A 26,253-nucleotide genomic window follows, 5' to 3' on the forward strand; every position below is an offset into this window, starting at 1 on the left:
GTTTAACAGGTTGTATAAAGGGTAATACTTCTTACATTAGTTTACATGTGAATTTTTATTTAAATCACTACTTGCTACCATACAACTTGACCATTAAAGGATATATGCTGGAGAAAAAGTTTCACCTTAGAAGCAAGTAAGTATATGAAAGGTTACTCTAAACCTGACTATAGACAGGAATAAAATTAATACAGGTGAGGTTAAAAAAAACAAAACAAAACCAAAATCTGCTTAAACACTTCTTGGAATGGTAGAGAGTTCTATCAGTTTATTACAAAAATAATACTGGAAACCATATTGGAAGCATTCCTCAAGAGCCACATGGATGAACTGCTTCCAATGCTTTGATTGGTTACTTTCATTTTAAATACTGCTTCTTCAAGATTCAGTAAACAGCTTAAAATTTAGCTTTTTATTTCAGGTTTTAGTTATTTTCCAAAAATCGTTTGTAACTGAAGTATGTGTCCAACATATTAAGTGCGAGCATGCATTAGTACCAAATCCCTTTGAAAATCTAGATCCCTACAAAGTTACCTTTTTCCAGCCAAAAATAGACTGCACTTATTGTCCCAAAATATTTGCTGAAATGCAACCTGGTACATTCACTGAACAACAAATTATGCACATGTAACAGGTAAGTTTATTACTCTTAAAAGGGTATTTGAAGAGAATGCATAACAAGCCAAAATAATAAAGGATAAGTAACTATACTTAAATACTAACAGTAATAAAGGTTGATTCATTTTGTAAGACAACCTAGCTTCAGGTAGATGAACAAAGAAAAAAAACCTCTGACCTAACAACAAAAAGCAATTCTCATATTCTGAACAAGTTGTACCCTATCTATATCTCTAGATATGAAAACAAAACCAACAAGCAAGCCTTGAGAGGCTGTTGAGAACACTCTGGGAACTGACTGGAAGACCCTTCCTTGTGAGATCTGTGTGTCAAAACTGGATGCAAAAAAGATGCTTTGTACCATGACCATGCTTGGATCAATTATTAGGATAAAGACTGGAAATTCAGAACATAGCGGTGTCATATTGGCTTCAACATCTGTTCAAAACCAGACGTGTCTATTGTACAACACTGCTAACAATAAGCAACTAAGATGTCTTAAGCTTCACTATGAAACTTGCACAGAGATGGCTGAAACCATCCTGTATTGTTTTAATATTAAGCTACAACAGGAAAATATCTCATCATGCTACAGCTTACATTTAAAGTTTAAATATATTAGCTCAAGTATTTCACTGGTAATTGAATTTTAACTATTTGATTTTAGTCAAAGGAAAACAAGATACCTCCCCCTCACCTGGCTGTTTTTTGCTGCTGTTCGGCACTTCTCCGCTGGTCACTGGCTGTTTATTTGTGACAGTGCTGCCTCCTGACTGGCCGTTTAGTACTTTAGGAGTAGATCCCAGGTTTGCAGCTATAACTGGTAACTGCTGACCTCGTTTCAGAAGCTGTTTCTGTTCCTGGTGTCGAAATCGCGGTGGTACTTCACGAGGAGGGTATCGAGGCAAGGTCTGCTGCTGCTGACTGTTGGCTGTGGCCCGCTTGGCATTATTATTAGTGCTGGTTACTGTGGAAGTGCCGTTAGAGGTGACAGGCTGAGGCTGGCTTACACTTGTCTTTGTTTGTTCTGGCACTACCCCCACCCCCAAAAAAAAGAAAGTTGGACAAAGTTATTCATAAGAACAGCAACGTAAAAAATTGAAGACTAAGTCAATATTCTTAGATGCGTTTATATGTTATGTAATGGCAGCATTTTTTCCGATTCAAGTTATAACTCGTTCCCCATTAAAAGCTCTATCATCCCATAACCACACAGCTTTAATGGCACAGATCTGGAAGCAGAAATATGTCTTGCTATCACTCCTAACAAAGTTATCCCAGTTAAAGTATGCTACTACTAACAAGCTTTCTATAGCTTTTCCTGACAAATAAGCACTATGCCAGTTTATTTTGGCATCTAAACTTTATTTTTTAAAATATTTAAGTACTAAAAAAAATAAATCTTACCACAATGGGAAACTTAAGTGTTACATGTAGAAAAGTGTAATGGTCTTCTTGCACACAAAGAACAAGAGGTGAACAGGACATACAGAACACACCATTAAGACCTGCCTGCTTTATTAACCCTAACATCCCAAGGGAAATACATTAACAACCTTAAGTCAATCTGTTGCCAGAAGGAAAAGCTAATAGCACAGGTAGCCCCCATACACAGCTTGGCAGGACTGTGCCGGCAGTGATAAAATGCCAAATGTGCAACTGCAACTCCAAATTATCTTTCAGTCTTGACAGCACAACCACTTCAAGGCAAGATGAAGGTCAAGTAATTCACAGAAGTCTACTGTGAGTGAACACACCAAACCCAGATACTGAATACATGGAAAACCACAACATCCTCAACATCTCCACCCCAACCAGTACAAAAGCAAAGATGGGTAAGTATGGGGGTGTTCAGGTATAGGTAACTGGCTAGTAAGCCAGGCTCAATAGGTAGGAAGGAACACTGTGAGCTACTGGATGTGTGCTTCCTGGTGCTACTGCCATTCATCCCAACCGCTCTCACAGATAAGCTGTACTTCCAAACCCCTACATGACTGATACGCTAATGTACTTTTCAAATTTCTTGGAGGAGCTGTCCATAAAGCATGTTTACATTTACCACGGAACTTTCCGAGATACCTTGAGACTCGATCGTGGCCTCCCTCAGCACTGACCTACCTACGTGGTCAAGTCACCATCTCTACTCAGAGCTCCGCAAAATGAAACTGGCAGTTTTAGAAGTTACTGAAAGAAAAATAGCTTAATCTGTGTGGCATTCCTGCTGCTAACAGCAAGAGCATGGCTCAGTAACGCAACTCCTCTAGTGACAAACATGTTAAGAGGTTCCCACTAGCTACAGGTCACTCCTTCCCCAGTTACACAAGCCCTTCCAAGGCTGTACAGCCAACAGAGGGGAAAAGTGATCCATGTTAAGAACTAATCCCCAGATTTTTTTCATTGAGATCCTATGAGAGAAGAGTTCAGGATGCAGCTCCATCAAACCGCCCCGATGGCACCTCTAAGGTGCAGGCTATGGAAGAGGACTGACCCTGCCTGCTAGGAAAGGGGGAAACCGAGGCAGGTACTACTGCTCGGGAGCAGCAAGGGCTCTTGCTCTGCACTGCTGGGTGAGGAGGCACCTGATAGCAAATCAGGTTTCAGTTACCGTAAGGCTGTATTTATTTTCAAGAACAGTTATGTACACCAGCAGCATCTAAACATACACTATTTGTGGCTTAGAGCAGCATTCTTAAGCCATTTCCCTGCTGTGTTCCATTTAATAATTTCCTGGCATGTCAGCAGCAGGAATATTGTTGCTACGTGACTGAAAATGTAGTTTTTCTGGGGCTTTTAAAGTTTTTTTTAAAGACAATTTTATTATTCACTTTCAGGAACAGATAAATATGATAAAACATAAAAAAATAAAATAAAAACTAACTCCTTAAACTTTTGTTTGAAGAATTTGAATACTGTCAATGTTACTTATGACTGTATTTTTTTTAATTTCTACTATAATACACAGTTACATCTCTTGCAAAACACAAACATAAAGGCCTTTAGAGTAAAGCCTCACCTAGGAATCAGCAGCTGAGTTGCGTTTTAATAGAACATTATATTGAGGCTACTGAAGAAAAGTAGAAAAGTTTTAGGGACCTCCTTGTTCCACAGGTGGCCAGACACAGGCCTTTGGCAGAAGTCTCAAGGGGAGAGGAGGAGTACCCAGCTTCAGCTGCTCACCGGCGCACGCGCCGCAGCCCCACCATCCCCTGCCCCGACGCGGCAGTGACCCAGCGCTCTCTATTTCACAGCTGACTGGAGAAGGACAGCATTAGGGAGAGGAATGGCCAAGACATAAGTCAATTTAATGTGCAGAGCACAGAGGATAGAAGGTATTCAAAAGCTATTAGATAGATTGGCAAGTTGATAAAAACCACCAACACCGTATCAGACTCCATCAATTTGTTACCTATATTAAAGAAAAAAACAGTTAACTCTGATCAGATTCCTTGCACTGTGTTTTCACGCATATGATGCAATAACAAATTGTGATCAAAACTGAATTTCACAAAGAAGTCTTAAACAAATCTATTTCCATTTATTACTTTTCAAATTTTCTGTTTTAAAAATAATTAAAATAACTGAAAATTACTAAGCCTTTAGGGGGGAATATTTTAGCAAATAGCTAAGAATTTGTCAATAATTTAATGCATAAGCACTTAGCACATTTCTGTGGTCGAGGTACTGCAACAAGCTTTGTAAGAAATAAAAAAAAAAATTCTTCCCATACCACAATCTGTGTAATTATTGCCCAAATCTTGACTTTTTGATTTATCAATATGCCTTTTACTGCAACTGTTTCACACTAATTACTCTTTACAGTCTAAAACCAGTTCAGCCTATACCTGAGGTGTGCTGACAGCGACAGGCAGAAAACCACCACTTTTTGCAGCCAGTATATTATTTTCAAGCCAATGAAGTAGTCATACAGTAATGGCATCACTTACAGACACACAGATCCTTCAGCCTTCTGCACACAGTATTTAAGCTTTTTATTTTTATTGTCAGCTTAAGTGGAAAGTACACCTTGCTTGAAGAGATTTTTTTAATCCAACATACAACACCCCATAACATGGTCAATGAAGGAGGTTCGGTTTTCCTACACTACTACTACCATTCACATACAATTGCTCCTCAGATAAAGTAAAATAATTTCTATATGAAATTGTACAAGATGTCAAGAAGTTGCAGAAGCGTGTTTAGGGCAGTACTGTGATGCAGCAACATTAATCCTTTACTTTCCTAATTAAAGCTACTTTATGACAACGTGCATATTATTACTTGCAAGTCCACTGGATTCTGTTATCGAATCACTGTTAACTATAAAAGAGTGCAACTAATAAACAAGCTACTTTCTGCCAAGCCAGCCCCTAAGCTACAACATGAACAAGACTTCACAAGCAGTTTAAGAAAATTATATTTCTCATATATTCTGTGCATTCATTTCCTTAGCAAATATGGTAATTCTTTCTACTATGATCAGCAAACTAAACAGAAATCTTACCAGATAATATGTTTATACTACAGAATATGCAGAGTTGACATTTGTATATTAATTTCAAACTGAAATGAATCGGAAGTGCGACAGAATTCCCTTGCCTTTGTTTCCCTAAGTACCACAGAGTAAGTTTTAAGCTATACAATTTATCCTGTCCAACATTTTCCGGTCCACAACTTCTCAGAAGACTAAATAATATATTAATATTCCAGTATGGCTACTGTAAATTCCAACACCCCTTAATCATTATCTTAATATTTTAATTTGTTATAAAAAAGTTGCTTGTTCAATAAAAGTTTGTTCTGCACACCAGTATTTTATTTTGAATCACATTAAGGCAGAAAGATAATATTAACGAGACTTACAGTCTATCACAGTTAATTTACTTGACTAGTAACAGCAAGTTTACAAAAACTACTATTAAAAATGACAGATTTTCATAAAGAACAAACCTGCTGAAAACCCACAAAGCAGGGGATGGTGAAGTTACAGTTTACAGAGAGATTCCAAAGACAGACGCTTCCAACTTGTGTTGCTTTCCCACTCTGCAGATTTCATTAGAAAATGGAGGAGAAGCATGGTGTCATTTTACTGCTCCAGGAGAGCTGCCTGCCAACTCCTCCTGGAGTAGGGGCCCAGTGACTTAAACTCCCCCTCCAATAAAAAAAATGGCAGCTGTTTGAATAACTTTAATGCAGATGGAAAACAGTTTCTCACTCGCGCAAAATCAGCGTACAAAGATCAAATCGTCTACTAAACCACACAAAGAACAGCACCAAGCTGTCATTTAAATGTTTCTTCTTGCTGCTGCTGAAGCTGACCTCTTAAAAATGTATTGTAATGCTCTCTCTCTGCGTGTCATGCCCCAAAGAGTTGTCAGTGCTGGAATGCTGAAGGGCAAACAGAGGAAGTCTGGCTTTCAAGCTGACACACGTAAGATGTAGTGCTAGAATTTTCGTTGTGGAAAAATGGCCGCAGCTGTAAGCTCAGCTAGCTGATCTGGAAAATATCTAACTGTTTGCCAATTCATTAACCCCTGAAGATCCGCACAAAGGTAAGCTGTATGCCATTCCTGCGGGTGATTTTAACAGCAAGCATTTCTTATTCTCTTCATTTTTGCTATTTGCTTTCAAGATTTAAAAGCTAACAAAACAGTTTTTCCAATCAGGAAAAGCATAGTTAGGCAAGTGAAAGAAAAAAACAAACCCCAAAAAACAAATGACAAAAAACAGAAGAGTTAGTGTATTCGGGCAATTTTGCTTCACAGAGAAGAAAATGAGTAAGAAGTTTCCAAGGTGGGAAATATGAGTCAAAGATTTCAATTCCACACCCAGCTATTTTTAAAAGCACTTTCCATTTCAGTGGTTGATTCAGAGTTTATTCTGTTCTGCAATAAAAGTAGTACTTTATGCCTCTGCCTTCTACAAAGCAGGGGAATTCAGAACTGAAGATTGACAGATGTTTTCAGCTCCAGCTTGTACTGTTTTGCAAAGCACAGAAGCCATTCAGAACAACTAAGCACAACACTGGCACCAACATAAACATTTACTGTTCAATTTTTATAAATTACTTCACTAGGGTATTACATATATACATTAAAGCGTATGCAAAAAGATATTTCATCTCATAATGAAATGTCATTCTGCAGAAGTACACCATGATTACCAAAGTGAGCATACACAACAAAACTCAAACATTCTTCTTAAATAGCATTTACTTTAGTGCTTGACTTATCATTAGCTACTCATGGCCACAGTGCGTTTTGCAGAGTCCCGTTCTAGAAGAAATTTGGGGTAAATGGATTGACTTGTCTGTCTTTAATAACGCTGAGATTAAACACAGCAAAAATGCATATTTTGCCAAGCTAGAAGGAATACCACAACAACTGACAGTTCTACAGTGTTCTCAACAATAAAGACCTTCAAATGATACTTATTTTTTCCTAAAATACCTGGCATAAGAGCACTTGGAGGCACTTGTCGATGTACGAATTTGTTATGCTAGCTGCTGCACAGAGAAACCTTCCACTTAGCACTGAATAATACATCCATCTCTAAATCCTATGAACTTCCTCTTCCCTCTTAATAAAACCAGATGCATAAAACTAGACAGGTTACAATATTTGAAATCCACAGGAATGACATACATGCATTGTAAATGACAATACTACAGGATTAAAATGCTACTTGTACCAGAAACATTTATATTAGCATTATCTTCGTTATTTCCATTCCTCATCCTTAACAGGGGAAAAAAAAAAAAACAAACCACTATTAACTTCCTCAGAAGGTAGTCTTGTAACTTTACACGCCCACTGGTAGCTACTTCAGCTTGTACAACAGCAATTTCTACCTTAGCTAAAACATTTTGGAGCCATCCAAACTATGCTTAAAACCAAGAAATAACCTCCTTACCCACCCCCGCCACTTAACCAGCTACTTTTCTGAAAGAAGTAATATAATTCTGAATTATTGAGAGATTGTATTTTATCTTCAGCTCACATACAAAATAAATTATTTAAGACATTAACGCGATGGAAACTTCGAAACTAATGAAACATTAATTTGCACCCTGAACACAAGTAGGCAAAACTGTTGAAACAATGAAAGAGCTCTGCGCTACATAAGGGACGAATTTTGTTCCTATAGAAACTGTTGCAAAAAGTTGTCTGCCTGAACCCCCTAATGACCATAGTGCTTCAGAATGACTGCCAGCTTGTGTTTCTTTGACAACTCAATTCCTGCTAAACTTCCTGAAACACCCTTTTAATAGGAGTGTAACATTAAAGTTGGAACTTAATACTTCCATCAGTAAACATTAGGTCTCCAAGTAGAGAATAAGTAAATAACGATAAAAACATTTACTTTGTCCTTCAGAAGAAAGGCTTTTTCTTTCAATTTGAAGATTACCATCAGGTAGCCCACCGAGCAGAATTACTGCCCTCCCACCTATTTTTAGCCATTTGGTTTTGCAGGCTCGGCCCTGATGTGACGCATGGACACATACATAGGTCAAATGTTTATTCAAAATGTTTATTATTTACAGCAAAGTATTTTATTGTTTTCACTATCTTTTCAGATACAGTTTACTACTCCAGAATAAACTCAAACACTTTCACAATTATTTAAATCTGGCATATTATCTTGGAAGCCTTATGGCAGAAATATACGGAAGAAAACAAATGCCTTCCATGCACTGCTTAGAAAAGGGTGCTTTAAAAAACAAACTAAGAGTATTTATTAATAATAATAGTCTACCAGCACTTTTATTAAGTATTCAGCCCTGTGCCTAAAGGCAAACATAGAAATCCCAATGACCAGAGTCAGGCTGGAAGGGCCAGGACCTATAGCCAGTCCAACAACAGCCGCGGGATGGTTGCACATGCAGAACGTAAGCTTCCACTACTGACACCGGCTGTAGGAACGGTGCGCTCACACTCCTGCAGCCACCACGCTCCAGCAGCTCCCTCTGCCTCAAGTGATCAATACTCTGTAAGCAAAACATCAGCCTCCTCAAAGCATCACATAGAGTAACTCCCCACGACGCAGAACCCAGGCTGCCTCATTCCCTCCGCAGAACACTGTCACACACTAAAAAGCTATTCAATCTATTTTTTTTTCCTCCATTTAAACACACGCAGTAAAGTACACATTGCCCTTAAATAAACTAGATGTAATCGTGCCTCCCGATACGTGGTAATTGGTACTGCAGTCCTTGTCAGGAGAATCGTCGCATTTTTTACGCAGAGAACCTGCCTCCTCCGTTTCAACCACATGCGAACTAGCAGGTTTCTTCAAACGCACACCTCAGGATGGACACTTTCATCTGTTTCTTTGCCTCTTCTCAAGTGCAGTATGTCCTCTACCATTTCACTACCTTCATGCCAGAACAGCACTTCAAACACTTTTTGATTTTTCCAACAGTAATTGCATCTCCACTAAGCAGGGCTTCCGAGCTCCTGTTTCTACCACTGCTCAAATAAGTATTAAATTAAACCAAATGTTCTCGGAAAACAGGGATTCAGCAAGCACTCCACATGATCACTTATGCAACTATTATCCACTTCCAAACTAACAGGTTATGAGCTAGAATTAGAAAGTGAAAAGAATCTTTTTTTTTTCCCCCCTTTATAGTAGCCGGCTGGAATGGTATAAAAGCCACAAACACTCAGAATAACTGCAGTGTTCCCAGCCTGCCACTGAACACTGAAATAACAGCTTTCAGGTAGTCATCGTGATCATTTTGTCAGGATGAACCCTCCACATGCAATAGTCAGTCAAAACCAGACCTATCAATTACTTGTCTATCAAGCATTCCCAACACCAGTTGCACTTAGAATATTTGTGAACTAAGTTTCAAACAGATCCATTACATGGATCCAAGACTCCAATCCCTGGAATAAACCCTTAGCTATTACTCTTCAAGTCTTGTGTGGTCACTGTTTGAAAAAGTGCAACTGAAGTTTCAAGGATCCTGTCTTTTAGTTTTGATAAGAGCTTTCAGGTGACCCATTGGATTCAACATACTTAAAAATGCAGCAATAATATACAGAATAGAAGTAACTCTAAAGTAACATACCTTTGATTTTTTGTTCAATGGCCTAGAACAAGAAAAAAGACATGTCAGTGATTTGTGCAGATAAGAGAAAACCCACATGTGTACGTGCCACTTCATAAAGCAACATGAGCTTTTGACTTTCCTCTTTTAAAAAGTTTTAAAGTTATTTAATTATCTACTTCAGAAGTGTCTCGCTAACCAACCCATGCCTATTATTCCTTATGCCTAGAAAGCTGTTTAAATGTTACAGAAGACAAAATTAATTTGAAAGATAACTACATGAAACAGACTGAATTAAACTTGCAAATTAAGATGTTTGAAGTGAGTTAAAAACTGTGCCTGGAAGCAAAGAACCACCACTACTTTTACTGCAGAAGATAGCAGGGGAAGAGGGAGGGACCTAGAAATTTAAAGGAAATAAGAAAGTAAATGCAAAAGCTTTAAGTCTTTCATTTCCAAGATTCAACTGGTTATACCTGTGATATGGCCAAGATGAGAGATTTATCTGAATAAAATTTTATCATAGGATAAAAATGGAGAGAGAAACATTTATTGTATGGAAGTGCACCTTAATTGTGCGGTTTTAACTGTAAAACCTAGTGAAACTGATTTTGTAAAGGACCTCTCAAAAGCACAAATCATAGCTCTTTCATCTGAAACTAGAGTTTTCTTAATTATCACTTTAAAAATGCACTATTGCCAAAGCAAAATAAGATTTAATTTGATATGGTCACTTTGGTAGATGTACAGAGCCCCTTTTCATTACGATATTGCATATATTCATAGTACACAATAGATTTGTTATAATATTTAAGCTATGATTGTCTATAAGTAAAACTGTGATGAGAGAGAAAAAGAGTATATGTGAATGCAAAGAAAAATGTATTGATTCACTGATTTGATGTCAGAATCTAATCAAATCTTACATCAGCACTGTTCGGGCTGACTACTGAAACTTTATTAATGACTTTTCAATGCCATAGCTTCACTTCTCTCAAGGAAATCAAGAGTATATTAACAGAAAAACCCTCCTTTTCAACTTCTGAAGCTGACAAAGGCAAGGATACATACAAAAATTTAAGTTACACTGTCCAATGGTTCAAAATGTAGCCTCTTGCTCCCCAGAAACCTTGAGCATAGGCTCTTCTTCTTTTTTAAAAAAAGTATGCTCTTAGAGATTGCTAAAAATAGCTAAAGACTAAGATGCCTGCAAAACCTCTTCTGAAGAAAATCCACTCTACTAACAGCAATGCATCAGCCACTGGAATGAAGAAAGCAAAAGTAAAGCCAAGAGCCCCTTACACAAGTGTATCAAAAAACCCACACCACGTTCATTTCCAGTTTTGCCTATCTTACCCTTATTACCCTGACTCCTCCAACACCGTTCATTGCCTCTCTTCCTCACCTTCCAAAAGGCAGTTGCTGTACTTGGGGCCACTGCATAACACCAAGACTTTTCATTATGCTCTTTGTTCAACAAATCTGGTTAAAAAATTTATTTTGAGACTTGGGAAGCTTTGTATGCACTTTGAACTCCAGGGTACTCTATGCATAGCAGCTGGCTTTGAACCAAGTGTTCAAAACACATTTTTATACTGTCACAAAAAGGTAACTGGAATACAACAGTTGATGTCCCATGAAAGCTGCTCAGCATGAGGATGCAAGCACAGAACATACCTACTCTAAGTTAAGTGTCATACCTCTGTGATTGCTGCTGTTGTTCTACTACTCCTTTTAGTTCCAATTATTAAAAAACTACAGTATATATATGGCCCAAGCATTAGCTTTTCCTTCTACAGCATGATTACATGATGCCTCTTCCGTTCTTGCCATGCCTATGCACGTGTTTAGAGCTTACTCTGGAGAGCCTGTAATCTCACCCCCACCCCCAGTTGTGACTAAAAATCAATTTATTACCTTGGCACTTGACCCATAAACAGAAAAATGAGACAACTCAGAATTTTTCAAATTTTTTTTTTGCTGTTTCTGACTATCCACAGCACCCAAAGAGATCAGCGAAGAGAAAGAGTCATAGGACAAGGCTATTGACTGCTTTTTATACTAAGGTGCTAGTCTCTAAAAGAAAAAAATTTAAACATATTTCAGCTAGGGGTTTCCAAAATATATCAGTACTTGGTGCACAGTGAAATGCTTTAAAGTTTTTACTAGAGAGCCTACAGTTGATAATACAAACCAGAATGTTCTTTAGAGATCAAACAGACCAAGTTAGCTTACCAAAAAAAAAAGAGCAATTTTGGCCAACCTGAAACTACTCACGAATATTAAAAGGACAGAAAAAGGATTCCCTCTTCCTTGTGACCTACATTAACAAGTTTTAATTTTAATCAAGAATCAAGCCATGTCTGTACTGGGACTTTTTTTTAACAGCTACGTTAACTGGCAGTTGTTTGTTACCATTGTTTTTCAGAAGTGTATTCTCTTTAATCTAGATCAAGTTTAAGCTTCTGCAGGAATGCACATGAGCATTGTGGCATCCTACTCCTTTGCCCATAGATTTGCTGCTTAAATTCCTGATAAATCAAGTCCACACGCTCAACACTCTGTTACTCTGAGAATACAGCACATCAATAAAGACATGTGGCTTCTGAAGAACAGTCTAGCAGGTACTCCACAGCAGTAGAAAGCCTAAGCAAAACTTTTCATTTTAGGCAAAGGTCTGGTGTCTCTACTTTCAAAAACTATTTATGCTTTTATTTCTTCTAAAAATTTCCTCTCAAACATGCCTTTCCAACTCATTAAAAAACTAGACTTTGGACGAGAAAGTCAACTATGAAGAACCACTTATTTCACAGATCCATATTCTGCAAGTAAGCCAGTTCCTTGCCTGTTACAACTTCTGATTAAAGAAGAAATCCAAGAGGAAAAAGTGTTATAAATTTACAACTGAGGTCCAAAAATTATTATGCAGCTTTGCTGTCACATACTGAAAAGAACCTTCCATTCTGAAATATGAGCAAATACCTCTTCTAGGAGTATCCCTCCAGTACTATTTAATTTAGACTTGTTGCAAGATCAGACATATCTAATTTTGTACAAGTGCACAATGAACACCTTTAGGCCAACAAATAGGGAAAGCTGACTACTGATTTTTTGACTATATAATAAATATCTAGCATTAGTCAATGGAATCGAAGAAAAACTGTTAAGCAGGTTCACTTTGCTACCACCAGTTAGCAAGCAAACCTGGAATGGACATGTTTTTAAAAACAGATTTACAAGCTTAGAGTCAATATTTAGAATCAATAGCCATGGTTAATATATTGACAGTAAACAGGAACTCTCAAGTGTTCACAAGCATTTCTGTGATGTTTCTATGCCAAAATACCTTTGCTGTAAATATTTTCATTTCTATTTTCATTTTTATCCACCTTCCCTAATATTGTCTTATGACACGTATGTTTCCATACTGAAGGATAAGATATACTAAAGTAAGGATACAGCTGAAAGCCACTATCTTAAAAAAATTGGTAATATTATTCTACTAATAAAGGCACTAACATTGAGGAAGTTTTCAAACTTGAAACTGCGTCAACTACCAATCAAGAAAAAGAATGGTGATCTCAGAAGAATATTTAATCTCTGAAGAAGCTGTACACAAAGCAAATTAAGATGCTCAATATGTCAGTTATCACTAAGCAACTGACAGTATATTTAAAGCTTAAAACATTACATTAAAAGGAAAACACTTCTGAATAATAACTAAAACAGTTTTTACTAGTGATAGAAAGTAACACATAAGCACGGGTTTTTATTTTTTCATGTTCAACATACCTTTTTTTGAGCAGCTTCCTTCTTCTTCTTGTCTTCTTTTCTCTTTTTCCTTTCTTCCATCAACTGTTCTTCCTCTTCTTGCACTAAATCCCTGAACCACACAGTTTGTAATTAACTCTCCCAAAATACAATCTGTACACACTTAGACTCATTTTAGAACAATTATTTCACAGTGACACAAAAGAAACTGGGGAATTTTACTTCTAATTGGATAATATTTCTATAGGGACTACATACTTTCATTGCAAGTCACAAGTGACAAAACTTCAAGAGCAGATGAAGTGTCAAGCTACATGTGAGATTTTCTTTTTTCCAAAACTTACAATGAAGGCGTAGACATTAATTTGATTCAAAAGCCAGTGCAAATTCAGATGTTATTTAATCTCTGCCTACTATTGTGAATCTGTACGACTGAGCTCTCACACATCACAGCTCCCCCGTCACATGCAATCAGCTCTGACCCAGCATGGAGTCTGACTACACTCCGCATAAGCCAAGCAATGGGTTCCTCCCCAGCCACGCACACCCTTTGGCATCAACACCCGTGCCTAGACAGCCATGCAGGAATTTGCATCAGCTCACTGATTTTAAACACTACCTCTGCCAAGAAACAACCAACATGTGCACATTTTCCTGCCTGAGCAGTAAGCTAATTCAGCTGGCTGTGTGTATCTGTATGGATGGTACTGCTGACGCAAAGGACACGTGAATCAGGAGGACCAGAGCTTCAATAGCGGAGCAGTATTAGAGCACCTTAAATGAATAACGAAACTGTAACTTGACAACAAAGTGAAAAAAAAACCTAATACCTTAATTTAAATTCACTTAATACAAAGTTTTACATGCTAAAACAGAAGGCTTAGCAGCAACACCACTTTCCAGATTACACTGTTTAAAAACAGACTTCAGCAAAGGCACGACAAAAGGGAGAACATGGAGAACATAAAAAGCAGAAAGAACTGAAAACATGCAAGCACACTTGCAAGCCATCAGGGCCAGTGGGAACTAATAACTGACACAAATTTCAGGATAAAGAAAATAAACTTTTCTTTAAGGCCATGCTTGGAGAGACGAAGTGATTCCTGATAAGAATGAGAACGAACTCCACACAAACACAACTGACAGAAAAGACTGGTAACAGGCAGACAAAAAAGCATTTGGACTAATGGTGCAAAAAGCTCATGGCAACATGGAATGCACAACTGAAGATGAGTTAGTTGTTTCATACATGAGAATAAAAACAATTGCTCACAGAAAGAAGGATTCTGAAGTTTAGAAGGTAGCAATAAAGCTGAGTATAAAAATAAAACTGTGGCAGTGGTTTGCTTTTGTTAGAACACCATAAGACAGCAGAGAGGGAACATACTAACATTCAGTTACTTCAAAGTCTGAGATTCAGAGAATATAGCATTTTTGTGTACTAACTTGAAAGCCTACTTGTAAGACTCTTCTTTGCCTTTTCAGGATCAGGAATGTTTCCAAGTTCAAAACCTTGGAAGCTTTTGGCTCACAAGCCCTGACCATATAGTCAGGAGGACAAGATTAAAAATTAGGTTGAAAATGTTTTTCTAGACCTCATTCTGAAGCATATATCTAGGTTACACCACACCCCCCCAATGTCCTGAATCTTGACGCTAGCTCCACCGCACATCTGCCCTCTCACCAGGCGCACCATAGCCTTCAGACAAGTCCTAATTTCTATGACACTTTGAATGGGATGTGGGAACAAACGCCACACGTGTTGACTAAGTAAAGGAAGACACCAAATCTACTCTTTGAATAATGCTCAAAGATTAGTATAAGTCCTGTCTTTTAAATTAACATTTCATATGTAACTGGTGTTCTCCCCAGTCTGTACACACTTTCTATCCCATCAGCTGCAGCTGAAGGAACAAAGTGCTCAGGTGCGGAGCTGCTGAGTAGATCTCTGCACAGTAAAATTGGTTAGAGTCACATAGGTTATTCACTGTTCCAAAAGAAAAATCCGAGAAACAACTGATGGAAGGGAATTTACACCCCTGTTTGGGACAACTGGTCTTGTCTGGTGTCTACCTCCAAAATTCAGATTTGAACAGGAAAAGCACTGTTTTTATCTTTGCCATGCTTTTCACATACTAAGCAAGGCAAAACAGGAGAAGAGATTTTATTACACAATTACTTTGAATGTATTAAACTCTCCTTTAAAAATGGTTACCCTCATTCAATGACACATGGTTGCACATACCCACATTATCAAACAGAAGACAACCTTTTAATACAAAACTTTGAGGGGGAAACGAACTAAAAATGTTAATAAGGGACAGTCAGTAAGTGGTTTACTTCTGCCTGGAAACACTGGGTCCCTTTTTAACCCCAAACTACCTACAACTACAAACCTCCAGTTTCAAGTAAGATTGGGGTTTTTTTATATATATATATATATATATATATATATATATATATATATATGTCAGAAGCAATGCCAATTGAATACAGTAAACCACAAGATACTCCGCAAGTATTAAAACTCTCATTACTTATTTAGATATATAAATAATTGGTTAATTCTACTTCTAACACAGCTCAAGTTCCTTTCAAAATGAGTGCAGGCATTGGTTTGGTTGTGGTTTTTTGTTTGTTTGTTTTAAATCCACATGTGACTTCCAGTGCCCAGTACCACTGTGGCAAATTCATCTAACTTCCTCACTTTTTAATTAGACAAAACAGCACTCTTTTCGGCACCCGCCTGTCTGTAGGGGGTGCCAATGTAAGCAGCGGTAGACAGCAGCTCATCAGGTCTTCTCTTTACGGTAGCCAGTGACTTACTCTATTTCGCATTCTGCGTAATACTGCCATTCTTTTGAAAGAGGCGAGTACTACGTTACTGCTGCCCATTTGAGTTCTACCTTTAAAACTGTCCTCTTGTCCCGTTGTGAGATTCGTCGGCATGTTGTAAGTGGTTCTCCTCCCAGTAAGGACAATGTTGTAATAATGATACTTATATTTAAATCTCAAAGCTTGTGGCCACTTGGCTATTATTAGTAGTAGTTTCAAACAAAAAGAAATATAGTAGTACTTTCACATGACATTCATAGTGGAAGAAAAAAGCCTGCAATACTTTAAATATAGGGCACAGAACTTCTGAGACTATTAACATTAACACATAAGACAAAAAAATCATATGACTGTATCTTGGGTAATTCAAGCATTTTTCTTAAATCTATTTTTATTACTATTAACACTGCCAGACAACAGCAATCCTTTACCTAGATGGTAAAAATCAATTTGTCTGGAGGGAGAAGTGTTTTATATTCACAAAATTAACAAGCACGTCTCTACTTAATTACAAATATGTTTTCTGATTTCTCTCTGTAAACAGAAAAACTTCAGAGCATGGCTACATGTACCTGTACAGCAACTAACACAAACAGAAATTAGTTTTCATCTCTACTTGCCGAAATCTTTGTTCTCACTGTAAATCCCATCTCATCTTCTACTTGTTTCTCTTCTCAGTGCTCCCTTCTGTGAGAATAACACTGATTTATTGTATATCCAGCATCCCTTTTCTCCTCTACCACTTTTAGGGTGACTGTTACCCATCAACTCATGCTGCATGTGTTAACAAAAGCAGTCTGACACTGCAGGTATTTACCAGAGGTAGAGCTGCAGCATGTTTTGACAATGAACAAACAATACCAGTATTCTTTCCACCATACACATACAGTAACATACTACAGACAGACGACCACTCTGAAAAGTTTCCACAGACCAAATTCTGTCTTTTAAGATTTTCTAATAACAGACAGCAAGCGTAAGTTATTTCTTTTTTAAAAGAATTGCTTCTGATGTGTTAAAAGATGAAAAAAACCCCCACCCTAAAAATGTCACTTCTGACACCCCTCTATTTCAGTTGCACTGCAAGACAAATCACAAACTATCAAACGCAACTTGGCTATTTTGCATTTTATCATAGTTTTATCATTTGGCTGCAAGATTCATTGAGGACTGTCTTACTGCAAAAAGCACTCTCACATTTCTAATTAGGCATCAAGAATTATTTCACGGGCAACTAAGAGATTAGTCATGTAACTACAGAAAACAATCACAGTTGGCCAGTCTCATCTAAAGCAATCCTTTGGATACCTGGCAAATCTGAGGTAATGATTAACTTGCAGTGACATCTGTGCACTATAAAGGTGATACATAACTCAGTTTTGTCCCTCACTGACTTGCATCCTGAGCGTTTGTAACGAAACTGATGTTGGTAACATTGACCCTTGGTTTAAGTTCATTTGGAATAGTCCAATTTTTAACAGGCAATTTGAATCAATAAAGAATGCAAGAAGCAGGTATATCTGAAATCAATCTTAAAAAAATAGCTTCTAGATATCACAGTTCATTTTTATTAGAATACACAATTCATTTACAGTTGACTTCCATACAAAGAAGAGTCACTGATTCGCTATTCAGGAAGACAGTATTTCCTGAAGTACCATTGAGAATAAGAGACATCTAATCCAAAGGAAAAGGCCAAGTACCGTATCTTCGCCCATGGCCAGGAAAAGTCATGTCCGTAGTCCTTCTCCTCCCACAACCTCATAGGACAACTACCCTGCACAAGTGCTGCTGGGCTGACACCTCCCAGAAGTGCAAGTTCAACACACATGTTCTATGAGCAGTTCTCTGCCCACCTCGGCCCAAGATCACCCAAGAAAGCTATAGCACTTTAAAGAGCAAGCAGAATGCAAAATATTTTCACAGAAAAAAAGAAACTCACTCATTTGACCTGCTACAAATAAATCAGCAAGATTACATTTTATTTTTAGAATACAGATGCTACCAACCAACATACCAGTATGTCTGGAATATTCTATCACAGCATCATTTTTCTGTTTCCACACAGGAACGATAAGACTCCTTAAATTATGACAGTGATCATTCTATTTTCATGTATTTAAGAAAAACAGAATTTAGATGACAAAGCCAGCTCAAAACACATTAAAAAACCCTGTGATTAGTTCCAAGACTCTAGATGACCCCTGAAAAAAAAATTACCCGCCTGTAGTTCATGAAAAGTTTTTAAGAGAGGATTAGATTACCATTATAATGTTAAATCTCAGTGATTAGAAAGCAAAACTAACCCACTGTACAATTAAATAACAACAGTAAAGCCTTTATTGCCCATGTTCTTCACTGAAAACTGAATCTTTCAAGGAAGGTAGTCCTATTACCACTACCCTCTTACATAAACATAAACCTGAAATACAAATTCAGATTTGCCTATTAAGTCATCACAGTCTAAAGCAGAACTCCTGAATTTCAATCTCTGACAGCTGAAAGCACAAGTTTCCTTTATTCTAATACATTAATGCACAGCCCTCTCAACAGACAGCAAATTATAGTATTTATGCATCAGATTCCAACACTCATTAGAACATACAACAAACAAGCTTCATTTTTAATGCTACTCCTTGAGAAACAGAAGTGTTACGTCCTCGTTCCTATTTATCATCTTAGACTTTAATAGCTACCTATTCCTGCTAAGTACTCAACACTTTATATTATTCTCTGTGTACAAACTATCAGCAGCTTCATGTTACTTTACAGCACATAACAAGACACACTGTAGGAACCCAGTCTCATTGTAACAAGACAAAGCCAGAAAATTAACAAGTCCTTTTGCTGGGCTTTTCCCCACATCTAGGCAGATTTAATCCATTGACCTCGTACGGCAAAAGTGTTTGTAGCAGCTCGCTTGGCCCATCAGCTGGGCCAAACGAAAAGCAATGACTGTGAATTCTGATTCATAACATGAATATATAACCAGACTTCTATTACTTCCCCTATCAGTCATCCAACTTTCACTAAAACACATGTACAGGGAATTTCCTTTTCCCCTATATAAGTGGATTAGCTTGCTCAAGGTTAAATGGTCTTAGCAGAAATGCAAACGTTATTTTTCAATTTAGATCAACTGAAAATAAAATACCCACACCATATGAAATTCACATTTGAGACCGAAGCAAAGGCCTTCAGTTTAAATAGCTCAACTTGAAAGGTGCTTTATTTTCAAGTGAGAGCAAATGAAAATGGGGCTTGATCCCAGGTGAGACTGCACATTTGATGACCCTGAGAACATAGAAGTAAAAGCTGCTATTATTATCTGCATAATTTTAAATAGACTGTCAGGTAAGTGTTTACCGTTATTTATTTTAAAATATTTTTTTCTCCAATTTTGTGTACCTCAGCACAATTTTTGTTTGTATAAGGGGGAAAAAACCCAGAAAACTAGTGAAACACTTTATGATGCCACTTGACACACACACACACACAAAAAAAAAAAGAGGGGAAAAAAGTACTTTTTAATCTTCTAGGATAGGTATCATTCTGGCAAGACAGAAAGTGCCTTGCGATTCTGGGTGATTTTTGATATTAAGTCTTCCACTTCATTACTATCACAATCACGTGCCATTAAATAAAGAGCAGCTACATTCTTACTTCTACAGTCACAATTCATTACTACTTCTTTATCTTAAGTTTTGACATGGCTAATTTTATTTTTGTATGGCTCGATTTGTTATTTGGCTTGCAAACCAGAAAAAAGCTGTAATGCTCAAAATGTAAACATTTCAGGTAATATTTACACCAAATCTTATTTTAGTTATTACTTTAATTCTTGAAAAAAGTTCTATTAACCTGTAATTTCAAAAACTCCAGCTTGGCATTGTAAAACTATCTGGGCTGAAATAGACATATTTAACCTGTATTCTTACATTACAGAAGAGGAGAATCAAGTATTTTCCCCAGAAGACATACTAGGGATGCAATAATTATTGTTTGTGCAGCATGCTATCTTTGCTGCTATAATACGTAAAAGGGAAACACGTTATGCCACAATAAAACTACAATTCTAGTCACCTCACTGAGGAAATTATGGTTCCAAGAAGAATTTGGACACAAATCGAGATCTAAGATACAGCACTGCATTATTATGATTTGAACTCAATATTTATCTCTGAGTGAAAACTTGTATTACTTGCACACAGCAAAATTCAACACCAAAATAAAAACAGGTCACCATTCACCATTAATGCCAGTTACCCAGTATTCTCCAAAACTGAACTACCCACACAACAGCATCACACTCAGTGGGTTTCCAGATTCTTCAAGCTAGCACTAACAGAAAAGCCTCTCCACAAATGCTGCTGAAGATGCCAGTACTATTACAGGTGCTCACATACAGTGTTGGGTAGTCAAGCAGACACCTTCAAAAACCACTTTCAAACCACACTAAAGTCACACTGCCCCACAAGATGGTGCTAGCACATTTTTAAAGACACTGCTACCCTCACCACCAAAAGCTTTTAGAAGCCTGGAGGCTGTGAAAGCGTTCTCCCAGAAGTACTGCATGTGAGGTGTCCTTGGAGGCACTTCAAACACTGCAGACTACACTGGGGTTTTTGGAGTCATTGTGTGGCCCTCCATGCTGAAGGCATCGAGTGACCAAGCGCGGCACTCATCCCAACTAGCAGCGGGCAGGGGATCACGCAGGGGAAGCACTTCGCCACTGGACGAAGGAGACCAGTTAAACAGCTAGCCAACTTCTGAGTGGCCCTGTGTTACCACCTGAAGGTGAAAAGGTATTTATCAGTCTGTTTCTCAAAAGGACATGCATCATCCAGCCTATTTATTGAGAGCAGGACGCAGGACACTGATAGCATGCCTGCTACTGTATCCCCAATCATCAACTTCTGCGTTAAACTATTAATGGGTTTTTACCTTCTACCCATTTACTACATGAAGTAAGGGTAAAAGAAAGAATTAGATGTGATTATACACAGGGGCTTTTGAAATCACTTTAAAACTTCCAGTGACAATATAAAATAAATCGGGGAAAACAAGCAAATCCTTTCAACCGTTTGCTTTTCTTCTAGTTATAAATTAACTTGCAGTGCTACAGGTAGAACACTGCCAGATAACTACATTTAAGTATCTGGAATTGAAAGATCTTTTACAATTCTGCAAAGACAGTAAGCATGTATGCATGAACACTCCATGCATTCAACCTATGTATTCAAGTCTGATATTCTACAGAGACTTTCAAAGATATTGCTGAGACTTCTCATGAAGTCACTGCAAAATGAGTTTTGATCATTTTTCTGTATTCTGACAAGTTCTCTAATCTCTAATGTTTTTGAAATTATGCAATTACATACAACTGCCAATAAAAATTATTTCTCAGTTTCTATTAAAAAACCCACAATAGCTACCTTTTCTACACAACCATCATTACACAAGAATAACTTATAAAATGTGTATTTTGATTAAAATTAAAAAAAATCAGATCCTCCAATTCCTTTATCAATGTTTCCCACAAAATAGCATATTACATCAAAAAGAGCACTCTTCCAAGTTTATGGAATAGAAACCAGTACTTTGAAGTTAACAAACCAAAACACACCAGTGCCTTAAATGGCAACACTCTGGCAACTAAAACCACACAGGAGCAAAGAAAGCCTCAGGCACAGATAACAAAGACACTTATTTACAGATGTCGTATGTGTCTGTGTGTGTTCTTTCCAGCTAATAATGTATAGAAGAGGTGCTGCCAAGCTAAAAACTGCAACAATTACTTCAATGAATAATTAATTAGTAAATGTGTGTCAGCTACTCTCTTTTTTGCTTTTAAATACCTCAGTCTTTAAATTATCACCCTAAAAGTGAAGCGATAAGAATTCTAACTACCATGTCTACCACTACCAATTACTTGTAATACGCTCGTTCCCATTTGCCTAACAGGGAAGCTGGCTCAACAGAGCTGTGTTCCAAACTACAAGCACGATAAATACACCATAGTTCTGGAACAACATGTGTGTTACAGTTTCGCCCTGAAGTTTCACCTGAGAAGTTCACTGCTAAACAAGCATACAGAAGACAAATCTCTTTCCCAGTAAGTTTATCACCTAAATACACAAGACTTCAGTAGCAGCTATAAACAATCCCTATCTTAATTTAACAAATGGGATTGTAAGACTAGAAAAAGAAAAGGTAAATGCGAGTTACCTTACGGGGACAACCTGACAATTACCCATGACATGAAAAAGTGTGTGTAGAGGAGAAAGGAATGCATAATTTTGCCTAAGTATCTCTAAAGGTCTTGAAAAGTATGAACAGAATGCTGCACTTTTTGCAATAAACTCTTCCTATTTGACAGCAGAAGGCTTCCCATAAGTTTATTGTGAAAAAACCCACACCTCCCAAAAATCCAACAGAAAATCAAGTGCTTAAATATCAACAGAAATTACTACATTCCTTGCTGTTTCTCTATGTCTCTATCAGAGCCATCTCTTTTTTCCTACAGCAAGTAAGGAAAACCTCACGGAAATATGGTGGTTATTCTAACATGGAAGAGTAAAAAGAAAAAGAAAATAGTTGTACAGTAGTAACTTAGTAGAATAGCTGGATGAAATCTAGAGGTACACATGATTTTAGGTAAAAAGATTGCTCTCCCAGAACATGGACAGTTTGCAAACAGTGCAGATGGAATCTCAGGAGCAGAAACACAGGTAAATGAAAGCAGCATGTGAATCCTCCCTGTAATCTGCATGCTTGTGAAGTAAGAGTCAAATGTCTGTGTATGGAAAAAAACTGTAAACATATTTCAGATATTTACCTTCTCTCAGTTCCACATAAGTGAGGCAGGAAAGCCCTGTTTACCAAACAGAATTAAAAAGTTATTTCTTAAATAAGAATAACTAAATGGTGATTTTTACTAACAATTTTAATCAAATTTAACTCTTGCATTTCTCCAGTTAATAACAGATGGTTCTTGTTCAGCGGTACACTGAACAGGTGACATTTAACTTGTAACATTATGCAACAATGCAGTGTGCAACAGATTTACTTGAATTACTGTCACAAATCATGCACTATGCTTATTTTTGAGACCAGGAATATTTGCATAGGACTAGGCATGCATGCATTTTAACGGGAATGCAAATCAAATTAATATTCTCCTCCAAAAAGGCCAAACAAGCCAAATGCTAATCCTGAGTTTAAAACAGCAATCACTCCAACTAGATAAGCAAGCTGCAGTATAAGCTATAATACTTATCCTGTCACAATCCCAGAGTCTAGGCCAATATTCCTAGTAAGATAAAAAAGAATGTTTGCTACCCATTAATTTATAAGCATAAACTCCAAGGGTGATTTCAGAACATACAAGAAGCAACACCAACGTCCCATGGAGTTTACAGTCTATATACATGCTATGCAATTTTGGATTAAGCAAAGCTGTAGCATAGGTCTATTTACCTTTCCCAAGAAGAAATATTTGCTCTTTTACAATTTGACTAGGTCACTGCAAATTTATTAAGATCATAAATAATGACATTAGAGAAAGAATGAAGGCTATCTGTTGAGTTCTACAACAGTAAAACAATTAATTGGGCCTAGCCAGAGTAGGCATGCCATAGTTTTATCAGGCTATGTGCTCACATGACGAAAACTCCCTCACTAAACATAAACCAGTTAGAATAAGGTTTCTGAAAACTGGTATACTAATGTTAACTTAAAACCAGTTCTGAATCTTCTAAAAGAATAAAACACACACCTCTGCGTAGAAAACATGGAGACCCATTCCATATCAGAATTTACTCAGTGAACCTTGTTCCGTCCCCAACCCCCACAAAGCACCGAGTTTTGGCAGTTCTATAGTTTACTTTCACTTATTGTCACTATTTGCCATGCTTGCCAGCGTGAAGAGAGATCTCTCTTAAGGTCATAAAAATGTGAAGATCTTCTAAGACTTTGCACCACAGTATTTTTTTGAACTTAGCATTCTGTCCCTCTAAATAATATAGTTCTGAAAATCGCTTCTGGCATCAAGTAGTGGCTAGAGTCAAAAGAGGCCAAAAAGAGGTGAGATGCCAAAAAGGTGTTGGGAGGCTGGAGGGTAATTAGAGGGCAGAAAGAAGTAGAGGCCAAAAAGGGGTGGAAGCTGAAAACGGGTCAGATGCTGAAAAGGTGAGACAGGATGGAGGGTGAGTAGGGATCAAAGATAAGTGGAAGCTGAAAGAGGGAGGGATGCTGAAAAGGTGTGTGCACTGAGAGCTTTCCACACAATGCCAATGATTTGATGTCATTTATTTTTATTTTTACACAGCCTTTTGGTACCTTTTGTGGAGAGATTACTTGAAGAGTTGCAACTTGAAATCATTCTTTTCAAGTAAGTAAAGTCCATTTAACAATGACCTTGACATTGTATTTAAAAGCAATATGCTAAGTGTATCTTAAGGATTCCATATGTTTCATCAGCAAAATGGGAAAGATTATTCATGCTTAAGCATATTACCAAAAAAAAACAAAAAAAGAAAAAAAGGAAGACACACTGACAACAGGGGAAAGCTAATCAGTTTTCACAATGTAATCATAAGTCAACCTGAAGTTGGAGACTCAGAAGGCACAGTAAATAAGAAAAAAAAAAAAAAAAGCCAGGTACCAGGAACTAATATTCTATCAGTTATATTCAGGGTTTCAGCATATTTCAAGTGGCCCTAGTAGAAGTCCTCTTAAAAGTTTGCCAGCAAGTCTCTTTAAGGTCTAATTGAAAAAGAAAACAAAAGAAAGTAGGACAAAACTCAAAAACAAAGAATGTAAACAAGAGAAAGTAGTAGATATTTGCAAGAAAGTCACCGTACTAAAAATAAACAGTGCAGAAGAAATAACTTCTTAAATACAAAAGTGATGTATATTACTGGCACAGAATTCTTAACACAACATAGCTCAAGAATATGGAGTTAAGAGTTAAGTAATTCAAAAAAGGAACTGCCCATTCTACAAAGTTCTCAAATAAAAACTACACACTAATGGGAAATTCACTGTCTTTAACTCTTCTTGGAAAAAGAGGCAAAAGCCTAATAGTTACATGGCAACTTGCAGTTTACTTGAGTTCAAATCAAGTTTCTAACCAAAACAAACTATTTCTTGCCTCCCAACCATATTCGCCTGAACTGTATAGGAAAAAACAAAACAAGCCCTTCATTTTTTACATATTGCTAGGTACTACGACTTAGGACAGAAAAGTAAGTCCTTTTTCTCTTCAAAAACCTACCCTACTAAAGAAATTCTATTATAGAACCTGATATTGCTATTATGCAAAGGAAGCCATGCTAAAAAGGTGCTTAGTCTATAGAATTAACTAAAATATCAGATATTTCTCTATGCAACAGAGGAGCACACTTTCAAATTCAGGGTTTTTTTTATCCTTACAATTAACATGAGATTAAAGCTCCAGATAAAGCCCACAATGATTTCTAGCCCAAGGCCAAATCCAGTTCTGAAGTGTAGGAGTGAATTTAAATGAGTATCTTACCTGCTTAGTTTTCTTTCGACTTCTTTGGTAGCTTTAGCTTCCAATTCTCTGGAACAGAAAGTGGTGTTGGTTTCCATGTCAACAGTAATGCAGCACAAGGCAAAAAATAAAACTGGAGCAGGGTTAAGATACACACTGAGCTCCATATGTTGATTTGTCAGGAGGAAACGGGGAGACCACAGATTGCCAAGTAATCAAATCATATGTTTACCCACGGACAGCGAGGCAAGCAGAGCATAGCCAAAGCCAGCTATCCTTCACTACTACACAACCGCTACTGAGACGTTTCAAGTACTTTAAGGAAAACAATTCTGCTGCATCACTTTAGCCCGAGAATTTGTTTGAAATGTAGGAGCGAGAAAGCCCTCCTTGCCCTATCAGCCCACGAAGATCGGCAGCTGCAAAGGGCTGCCAGCTCTGCAGGAGCAAACACCGACGA

At 37.4% G+C, this 26,253-nt stretch overlaps 1 protein-coding gene across 2 annotated transcripts in view; it reads right to left on the reverse strand.

Annotated features, from left to right (window-relative positions):
* TNRC6A (trinucleotide repeat containing adaptor 6A) overlaps positions 1-25,977 on the reverse strand; it is a 50,243-nt gene extending 24,266 nt beyond the window's left edge. For both annotated transcript variants that reach the window (XM_082006974.1, XM_082006973.1), the window contains exons 1-4: positions 25,815-25,977; positions 13,463-13,553; positions 9,692-9,713; positions 1,316-1,651 (exon numbers count right to left, since the gene is read on the reverse strand). In XM_082006974.1, the coding sequence (XP_081863100.1) occupies positions 1,316-1,651; positions 9,692-9,713; positions 13,463-13,553; positions 25,815-25,960 (595 nt within the window). In that variant the 5' untranslated portion in view covers positions 25,961-25,977. The remainder of the gene's footprint in view (positions 1-1,315; positions 1,652-9,691; positions 9,714-13,462; positions 13,554-25,814) is intronic.
* Between the last annotated feature and the right edge of the window lie 276 nt (positions 25,978-26,253).

Source organism: Phaethon aethereus (genome assembly GCF_964289735.1).
Source record: "Phaethon aethereus genome assembly, chromosome: 15".
NCBI lineage: Eukaryota > Metazoa > Chordata > Aves > Phaethontiformes > Phaethontidae > Phaethon > Phaethon aethereus.